General features: G+C 38.0%; 1 protein-coding gene across 1 annotated transcript in view; it reads right to left on the minus strand.

Moving 5' to 3' along the window:
- LOC124777146 (centrosomal protein of 162 kDa) overlaps nucleotides 1-10,478 on the minus strand; it is a 197,929-nt gene extending 187,451 nt beyond the window's left edge. The window contains exon 1 of the mRNA XM_047252446.1: nucleotides 10,356-10,478. Within this exon, the coding sequence (XP_047108402.1) occupies nucleotides 10,356-10,397 (42 nt within the window). The 5' untranslated portion in view covers nucleotides 10,398-10,478. The remainder of the gene's footprint in view (nucleotides 1-10,355) is intronic.
- Between the last annotated feature and the right edge of the window lie 441 nt (nucleotides 10,479-10,919).

A 10,919-nucleotide genomic window follows, 5' to 3' on the forward strand; every position in this document is an offset into this window, starting at 1 on the left:
CTAGATATTTTATGGCAGATACTGTTTCCAGCAGTTTGGCATCAATAGTGGAGTTATGCAATAGTGGATTTCTTTTCCTATGTTTGCACAATATGTTATATTTATTTACATTCACAGTCAACTGCCAGAGCCCACACAATTCATTAATACTCTGCAGGTCTCTCTACAGATTGATACTTTCTTATAGAGAAGCACATCTTCTGTGATCACACTCAATTCTTACAGTACCAATGTATTTTGCATAATGTGAAGTACCAAGGGGGGAGGGTACTTTGTGCCCACCACAAAAAACTTTTATAATTCAGATTTCTTTAATTTTAATTGACCTTTATTTTAAAAAAATATTGAATCAAGAGCTACTGGTGTGTAATAATAGTCCAGAAACAGTAAATTGCTTTTAGCACTCACTACAAAAACGCATTTAGTATTTTTCACATTTTTCACAATTTAAATTTATTTAGTCTTATTTTTTGAGCAGTATCTCTCTACATTGGTAGTAAAAGTCATTACAGAGTTACTGAAGAACACTTCATTATAATTCAAAAATATTACACATATTTTAGGTTAAACACAGCAGTTTACATTACATAGGTTCTTTTATCATTATTCATAACTTTCTTCGGAAATGTCTTCACACGTGGAAGATATGACTGTTTTCTTGTTGGATTTACTGCATGTGTATCTCCTACAGCTGTTGCAAATGACTGGTGTTTTGTTCACTTTATTGTACTTCACTACTTTTGACTGGCTTTCACGACAACACAAATGATATCTTCCCCTACATATTCCCCATGAGAACACCTACTATGCCTGAAACCCCACACTTCTGGGGTCATTTAATAATTATAGCCCTTTCTTCAGTGTATGATTTCATGTGCTGTAGTACCAATTCTTGAAGAAAAAGCTATTGCTTATCACACTCTTGAAGCCCTCCCTCTCAGTTGAAAATTTCCTCACCATTTGATTGATTGTGTCAAATCCACCTTTTGTCTCATTATAATATAAATTTATGACTGTTTTCTTATTTGTGTCAGTGGGTGAACCAATTACAGCATCATAATGTTGAGTTGACACAGCAACTGAAGGTTTGTGTGTGTGTGTGTGTGTGTGTGTGTGTGTGTGTGTGTGTTACAATTGTGATTGGGATGCTCCAGATGTCTTTCAGTTCTTGAGGTATATGCTTCCTATTGGCTTGTAAATGAAAGTAATCAATTTTTGAAAACATAGTGTAATTGGATAGATAAAAAAAATCTACTCACCAAGTGGTGGCAGGAACACACACATATATTAAAGGTATTATGTATGCGAGCTTTCGGAGCCTGTGGCAGTGGGTTGAAGGGGAAGGAAGAGGGATGAAGGAAAAGGACTAGTGAAATTTAGGAAAAGTCACCCAGAACCCCAGGTCAGGGGAAACTTACCAGACAGGATATGGAGACCACATCCCCTCTGCTAGAAGACGGAGCCACTGGCTCTGAAAGCTTGCAAACGTAATACATTTTAAATATGTGTTTTCTATCTGCCACTTGGTGAGTAGATTTTTTTATCCATCCTATTAGCTTGTAATGTTCCCACGAGAGTTAGCTTGTGATTCATCCACAATTGACAGTGACAACGTGAGTAAGTTATACTGACCTGAACGAATGAAGTTAACACTGGTAGTACTTGTACTACTGCTGCCACTGTAGCAGTACTAGTAGTAAATAATAATAATAATAATAATAATAATAATAATAATAATAATAATACTGGTAACGGCAATAGAACTGGAAAGTTAGTTTCAAACTATTCTACATTATAGTTAAAATAATGCTGAGATTACAAGGCATTTGGTTAAACTGTAAGGATTTTCCACAGGACTAAAAATCATACGTCTTGTGTCTTTTTCATGTTAACATAGCAGTATGTTTTTGCATCCACGGGAGTTACACATGAATGAAAGGTTTCAGTTCAAAAGTTCATAACAACTGAAATCATTAAGAGGGACTACTAAGGAACAATTTTTACAAATATTTTTAATTTATTAACTAGAATTGAGTGAATGTTTTGAAAGCTGATATATATATATAATTTTTTTTTTAATATATATTTCTGCCAGTGACGCCCAACATTTTAGTCACCGATAAAACACCAGAACTCCTAGTAAAGAAGGTGAATGAAACCCTCAAGGATATCCCAGTCACTAGCAATACCTATGTCTTTTTCATGTAGACATGAATTCTTGAAATCCTTGTATTGGGGGACAGATCCAACACTAAAGTAGTACATGAAGTGCAATGGTATCACAACAAAAGCAGTCAGTAAAAATACAGGTACTGATGTTCTGTAGTTTTTCACCACCATAGTAAACCACAAAGGGATATAATGTGACTTGGCTGTTCTCCCAAAGAAACCCTTGAATAACACCCTGAATGGTAAATTAATATTTCTCAGCAAAATCAATTGAAATGATCACTTCACCAACCACATGAACTTCTTCCAGGTGCCTCAGAGATGCACTTTGGTGTTTTGAAACAGAATGGTGGCTTGCCAGAACATGAATTTTTTGAACCAGTTGCTGTATAAACTCTTTTACAGTTGCACGGCGCACCTCTTGTGTATCTCTATCAGCATGGACCCACTGTTTGTATTAAAACTACCATTTCTTCTAATTCATATTCTTTGAAAGCATCTGCCGAATAACATTTCGGCTCAGGTTTTCTTGGACATGGTTCATAGTGTTGCAGAATGCAGTCTTTTGATTCCAAACAGCACACAGCTTTCTTCATTAGTTTCTTGTAGTCATCATCTTTGATAGATGTTGCAGCTGACATCATTTTAGCATTTTGTTGTATTACACATTCAGTACGGAAAAAAAAAAATGTTGAAATGTGTGTGAATTCCTAAGGGACCAAACTGCTGAGTTCATCAGTCCCTAGACTTACACACTACTTAAACTAACTTATGCTAAGAACAACACACACACCCATGCCCAAGGGAGGACTCGAACCTCCAGTGGGAGGGGCTGCGCAATCCATGACATGGCACCTATAACTGCACGGCCACTCCGCGCAACCATACAGTACGCAAACTGATTGTATATCATCAGCACCAACTGTAAAACACCACTTTGCCTGGAGTTCACAAGATTTTGATAAGCCCAATTCACTGCCATATTGCATACAATAGCCAATGATAATTTCCTTCAAGTTACAAAGTAAGAGTTGTTTCTGGTTACAAAATTTTCACCATCCACTCTTGCTGCTATGTAATAATTTTTGCATGGGAACAGCTGAGAAAATTCATCATCTTAGAACAGCCCGAGGATTTCATATTTGATTTTATCACTCTTTTTCACCACCACCTTGCAGGTGCTGCCAAGATGCCACCCTCTGTCTGTAGATTCCTTGCCTGCTTCACCATTCACGCAGAAACACTAAACTCTTCTGTTGTTCTATACACCAACTGCTAGGAGCCAGGTTCAAAATTTGAACTTTGTTGGAATGATTTACTTTAATTTTTGCGTAAAATAAAGGAGAGGCAACCGCTCATGTATAGTAAATTGATGCGTAGAGCACAGTAACATACAACAGAAAGCAGCGTTCACACTACCTTTTCAGCACTAGCTCTTTTTCAAGCAACAGCACACACATTCACAAACACTACAACAGATGCCCAAACACACACCTCTGTGGTCATGGCACGAGTCTTGCTGTGACCACATGAATGTGTGTTAGACTGTCTAAGTGGCTGTGTGTGCTATTGATCGAAAAAGAGATAGTGCTCAAAAGCTAATGTGAATGCTGTGTTCTGTTATGTGTTACCATCTCCAAGCTTCGATCTGCAATAGGTGAGTGGTTGCCGTTCCCTTATACTATGTACTGCTCCATTCAGCGGTTTCCATTATTGTACGTGCTTTAATTTTTAATTCATCATTTAAAATGTCAATAACCTTACATTCCTGGCATTGCTTCATCATTTGTGTTTCCACAACAGTCGAATCACACCCGCATGTGCTGCTGTAGCCTTGGTGAGGGAACCTTGTGCTTTCTGAACTTTCTGTCTTATGCAACCCATGGAACACCTTTTGCTAATTCATTGAAACTTTAAAGGTAAAACTCCAAGAGAAGCAGTGAAGGATTCACTATGTAGCAAGTGTCAAAAAAATGGTTCAAATGGCTCTGAGCACTATGGGACTTAACATCCGAGGTCATCAGTCCCCTAGAACTTAGAACTGCTTAAACCTAACTAACCTAAGGACATCACACACATCCATGCCCAAGGCAGGATTTGAACCTGCGGCCGTAGTGGTCGCGCGGCTCCAGACTGAAGTGCCTAGAACCACTCGGCCACACCGGCCGGCGCAGCAAGTGTCAACTGCATACATAGAATCAGCAGACATTGATTCTTACTCATCCTGGGGCTGTAGTGGCTTATTAGTAAATTCTTGTCTTCAACTGGGATAAAGCTACTGGCCAGGTATGAAAACTTCATTAATTGATGGTATCAAGTTTTCAATGTAAGAAATGTCAACCATTCTTAACTTTATACTTGTTTTCCCAAATAGATTACAGTAGGTATTTTGCAGGAATTGAAATGTTTTCATCAGCAGGGCATTATGGTATAAACCAATTTGGGCATCTCCTGTAAAATGAAGTTCAGATTTAAGTTTTAAATGTTTTTTGTCCAAAATGATATTTCTTTCACCGGCTGAAGTTGACTTTTACCACAGTAAAATGACGAAGGCTTATGACAACACTATCTCAAGTGTAAAAAAACAATCAGACACTTCTTGGTTCATTTCACAAAGCAAATAAAACACAAATTAGTTCAGCCACAAAACTTTCCAGGAAAAAGCTAATCACAAGGCAGAGAGAAACTGACAGTTAAAAGAAAATATATATTGCTTCACCAATATTGTAAAAACATTTTGGCAATGTTTTAATATTGTTTTCAACAATGCCTTAAATAATGTTAAAATAAGTACTGAATTTACAAAATCTTTAGGGGTTAATTTCATCCATAAATGTAACTACAGTACACGGCTTCTGAAGCTTAAAGGATACTACTCCTAGATTCTGAGAGATTAAAGCAATAGTCTAATAATGTCTTGGCAACATATTCAACAATATTTTCTACAATGTCTGATATAATGTTGTTTAAAACAGTCTTCACAGATGAATTTAAATACACTTTTGGGAGAATTTTCATCCATAAGTAGGCTTGTATATTCATTTGTTTCCCTGCTGTTTGAAATTGATTTTCACATAACTACACCAGTATTCTAATTGACACAAGAGCTGTTTTCACCGATTTCAATTTCTGTTTATTAATCAAGGTCACATTCGAGCACACTGCATGTGAAAACTAATAACATGGAACAATGTTTTCCAGTCACAAACTGGCAGTCGTCAAAAATTAAACTTAATTGCTTCTGGGGCTTAAAGAATTCTCTTTCCAGGTACAACAAGATAAAAAACATTAAGGGGACCAATGGAAGCATCTGATTCCACCCATCTGCTTTGACACGTGACATAAGGTGGTTGTGTGTGATGTCATTACGGCATGGAGTTTGACTGATGAGTTTGTTGTGTTTGTAGGTGCCGTCTTCTTGTGTTTGATGGTGCCCTCTGGTGTGTGTGTGTGTGTGTGTGTGTGTGTGTGTGTGTGTGTGTGTGTGTGTGTGTGTGTGTGTGTGTGGGGGGGGGGGGGGGGGGGGGGGAGCTGCATGCGCTGAGTGTAATGTACAGTATTGGGTTCATTTGAGCTTTGATGTTGAATGAGTGAAGTCATTGGCATTGTTCAGCATTTAAGGACTGAATTTTTTTCAGTGAGTTATCAATTATTTTGTTTTGTTTATGTGTTTGGCATTTTGTTAGATGTTATCGGTTTGCTGCTTGTGGTGCGGTAAGATGCTTAATTTATTGTGTGGCTTCTGTTGTTAGGTATGCATATGACAAAGTAAACAGTGCCATGTTGCGGTCGGAGATGTGGAGGACATGTTGTCCATTATCAAATTCCTCCAGGTATTTGGACTGATTGCCAAGATTGTGAAGTGCAGTATTTGCCACGAGAACATGGGGTTGACCAGAGTTTCGGCATCTCAGGCCATGGATGGGTACATGTGGCGGTGTCAGTGTGATATCACCTGGTGCTCCATTAGATGCAGTACTGGGGGGGGGGGGGGTGTTCTGAGTGTGTGAAGTATAGGGGTAAGTCAGGTGAGTGTAGGGATGGTGATTGAGATCAATGAGTTGCAGTTTGGGAAGAGGAAGTAAGGGAGGGTAAATCTCTGGCTGGTTTGTAGGTGTGAGGGGCTGTTATTTTGGGGGTGGTGTGGGGGCTGTGTTTTCAGGGTTTTTGAAGGGCCGTACTAGTAGGGAATTTGTGGGGTTGATTGAGGAGTATATCGAGGAGGGGAGTACTGAAGTTTCAGATGCTTTTTCATCTTGAAGGGGTCTGGGGCAGAGGGATCTTGATCATTTAGTTGTGAACCACAGTCTAGAGTTTAAAAATTATGAAACTGAGGCAGGTACGAGGGGTGGAGGGCAGTTAAATCAGACAGACAGGCGGAAGTGGTGCTCTTCTAATCTGCAATCTCATTTAGATGAGTACTGCTGGCAGAAGAGCGTCCCTGGGAATTATTGTATTTTTCGTGTTTTTCTGAGAACTGTGGGTAAGATATACAGGACAAGGGTGGTTAGTTGAGGGGGGTTGGTATGTACAGGTGAAAGGGGTGCGCCGAGTTGTGGATTTAGGTGGGTGGAGGGAGTGTTTCATGATTATGTTGTAGAGGAATTTTTTTGGTGCAGTTTTTGTTGGTTTCTAAGGCATGACTGATTTTTATTTATTTTGTGGTTTTGATTTGTTGGTGGTTTCTTGTCAGGAGGGGAAGGGGGGGGGTTGAGGTGGGTGGTTTAGGCGTTTTCTTTTTTGTTTTTCTAGTGTGTGTGTGTGTACGTGTTTGTGTTTTGGTATCGACAGCAGTAGTAGACCTGTGTAGGTCAAGGGAAATATCCAATTCCTATTTTCTTAGTTGTAGGTGTTGGTGTTTTGGTATCATCAGCTGTGGTTGATCTATATAGGCCAAGGCAAAAGTTTGATTCTAATTTTTGTGGTTGTAGGTGTTGTTTATGTGGTATCGACAGTTGCTGTTGAGATTTATAGGTCATGGGAAGTGTCCAATTTCTGTGGATTTTGTTGGTGTAGCAGAATGTGGAAGTTTTTGTTCGTTATTTTGTGTGTTTTGGGATTGTGGTGCGATTTTTTATTTTTATTATATTGTCCCCACCCTAAAATCTCCAATTTCCCACAGTTGCCCTGTTAGTTCGATTGTATTTTTGGAGGAAGATTATTTATATGTATTTTCGTGTTTGTTGCTGTGTGTATGTAGTGACATCATAGGCACCATATTGCAGACAATGAGAATGGCCATTTCCACCATACTGATGACGTTATGGGTCAAATCAGATGCTTCTGTAATCCTGATTACGGAACATAAAAGTTGAGCTTCGGATCCCCACAATCACCCAAAATTTGGCAGCCCAAACACTTTCATCAAATTTTCTGGTGCACATATTTTTACAGGGAAGCACAAAGGCTACTGCATGAAAAGCAGAAAATGCATGTCTGTGTGTGTGATATTACAAATTCTTGGTTGAATCCAACCATAAAGTCAATATTTATGACTGGTTAAAGATGGACTCTCCAAGTTGCACATTGAATTTCCTGCCACTTTTGAAGTAATAGCACAGTTGTCACCACGTGCATTTAAAAATCTTATCATTGTTATTCATCATAAATGTTGTTTAAGTGTACAAAAGCAGAAGCTTGTAAGTTAAAAGTACTTTTCACAGAAGTTATCTGGCACTTAGGCATGTGTGTAGGTGCTGTAACCTTGGCACCCCTACCCATAAGATGTTGTAGAAAGAGAACCAAAGGAGATATCAAGCTGAAACTTTTTACATACAGATCCCAGACATTGTGGAACTTTCTCATAAAATGCCTTTAGATTCACAAGTGATCAAGTAGGGAGCCCTTGTCCAATTGTCGTGGAATGGCCCAAAACATAGGCCTAATATATTGACAGTGAATGCAAAAAAAGATTCCAAATACAGCTCAGGTTAAAGATAGATAACAGCTATCACATTCAACATAAATGATAAATCTATAAACTATGCAGCAAACCCAAAAAATTTAGTGACGAATATTAACTGTCACCTGATATGACTGAATACACATAATGGTCGCACACATTTGCTTTGCCCTTCTATGATCAGTGTAAATCGTCTGACTTTGTGCTGCTCTGGAATGTTTATGCTTGTTGCCAACCTTAGCTACGTAACAGTATTGTGCACCTAACAGTAACTAACCATTGTGAATACAGAGCTGATTCATGTTCTGGTGATGTATGTGCATGCCAATTGTAAATATCATCTACAGAAATTAGCGAAGAGGCTGTAACTGTCACTTCTAGCAACACGCCATCAGCTCTTGTATCATTCATTTATCAATTAGATGTTCATTTCTTTTATAAGCTATAAGCTGGCTGCTCTGGGAGGAGGAGAAGGGGCTTGTCTCAGAAGCCAATGTGATCGCAAGCTTCCCATACCAGCATCCTCTGGTCAGGTACCAAGTAAAAGTAGGCAACCGGAAGAAACTGGCAGAGAAAATCCCATGAGAACATTATGCTTGGCTGCAGTTTTTTTTTGTGTGTGTGTGTGTGTGGGGGGGGGGGGGTCTATTTTCAACAAAGGCCTTATTGGCCAAAAGCTTATATTGTGACAGGCTTTTTGTTGTGCCTATCTCCGAGTCAGTATCTCTGCTATATGGTGAGTGGCAACTATTCTTCTCATAATACTGCTCTGGGGTATTGGGATCTCACCTTCAGTGTGTAACAGCTGGTGCCTTGTGGTGACCTACTAGTCGTATGTTCACTCAGTTCTTAGTTACGGGAATCTTTCCTGGGGATCAAATGCACAAAACATGGACACTAATTTCGATACTGCAGAAAAGAGCCATTAGACTAATAACTAAAAGTAGAAGTCAGGGTCACTGTGACGAACTATTTAAAAATATTTGATATCTGTACTGCATCAAGAGAGTACACATACTCATCTGTTCGACACATCATGAAAAACATTGGTAGGCTAAGTATGTCACAAATAGTTTAATATGTCCCTGTTTATGAAATATGTGCCAGTTTAGACTTATGTTTATGAAGGAAAAACAAACGAAAAGTTCAAAACTGCATTTTCTATAAGAGATCCAAACTGTTCAATAAATTGTTCAAAGAGACGAAAGATATGCCTAAAGCATATTTACTTAAATAGGTAGTCAAAATTGCCTATAGCTTTTGAATAAATCACGTTGCACATAGATTACTTGGAGAAATCACAATAAGGGTTTATAAGAAAAAAATCGCGACAAAAATATAGACTATACATTAACAGTGTATACATTTTTACAGGAAAATCAATGAAGAGTGCATTACTACTTAATGTTACCAAGCTAATTTATTCCTCATATGTGAAAACAAATGAGCACTGGCACTAAGCATGAAGTGAATGATTTAGTTTAGTTCTTATGATACTAATCTCGGATTCTGGAGAATAGACGTTCGCGGTCTATCTGAATACACCGATATAAGATTTTCAAAGTAATTTCAGGCGAATTCCGGGATGGGGGGAAACATTAAAAGTATTTAAGGTCGTTATATAATTTACAATGTTCACCAAATTAACTGGGGCCACAGTAACCATACTGGAAAATGTTCTACAATATATCAATAATATGAATAAGAAAACAAGAAAGCTTTACCCTTCACCGCTTCTGTTTGAAGGAAACTATTAACAACAATATTCAGTCAACAATGAATAGACGATGCGTACATCGCACGCCACTCCATTTTACAATGCAGCATACATACAAACAGTAATATTTCATATGATTATATTATTCTGTTTTTCTGTTCCCGAAGTTTGCACTCAACAGCGTCAATACAATATTAAGTGATGGTAGCTGAGTGAAAACTATAACAAGCGATATCGTAACAACGGCGAGATTCTTATTCGTGTGCTTAACAATTGTTCCATAAAACATATTTACAAATCTCAGTATCTAATTATCTCATGCGAAAACTGTAGTGAACTAACTACGCAAATGATGATTTCCGGCTTTTGGCGTCGTGACAAATACTGATATTAAGAAGATATTACACAAACAGATTAGTCTGCATTTGTAATATCGACTGAAAAACGTCGAATTAGAACGACAATATCATCAACACAGTAATTACAACATCCTGTTGTCAGGTACCGATCGGTGAAAACCTGTAAACAACCCGATGTCAAATTAACTATTCACTTATGCTAGTTTACCTCACGCAGGAACGCCTGGAATTGCTCCTCAAAGTCAGACATTTGTAACCGCGTCAATTACTTCCACAACAATATACAAAAACACAAACTACAACCATTCTATACTAAAATTACTAATCTACGTTCGAACCACAAAATTAAACAGATAGTAAACAAAAGCCGGTCGTTGTTACAGTTTTTTCAGATGTGTCAAATAACAGTGCAGCCAACGTATAAATGATACGTAACCGAAGTTTCAACTTTATTAAATATCTTTATTTATTTATATCGGGGTGGATACACTATTTAGCAATCAAAAACTACAAAACAATGTTTTCTAAGGCAAATAAATAATAAATTACTGAAACTCAATATCATCACAGAAAATTTTGTTAATTAATCGATATAATTACATCTTCTTTATAGAACTGTGGGCTGATTTTAAAATTAATAATTAAAATAAATATTACCAGATCTCTAAGAACTGCCTTGTCAAGGCCGATTCACAGTTGGCGTCAACAGGCCTTTACATCTCCTCACGCCGTCAGGGTGTATTCACACTGGACGTCACGTCACGTCAATTTG

Source organism: Schistocerca piceifrons, chromosome 2 (genome assembly GCF_021461385.2).
Source record: "Schistocerca piceifrons isolate TAMUIC-IGC-003096 chromosome 2, iqSchPice1.1, whole genome shotgun sequence".
NCBI classification, from domain to species: Eukaryota; Metazoa; Arthropoda; class Insecta; order Orthoptera; family Acrididae; genus Schistocerca; species Schistocerca piceifrons.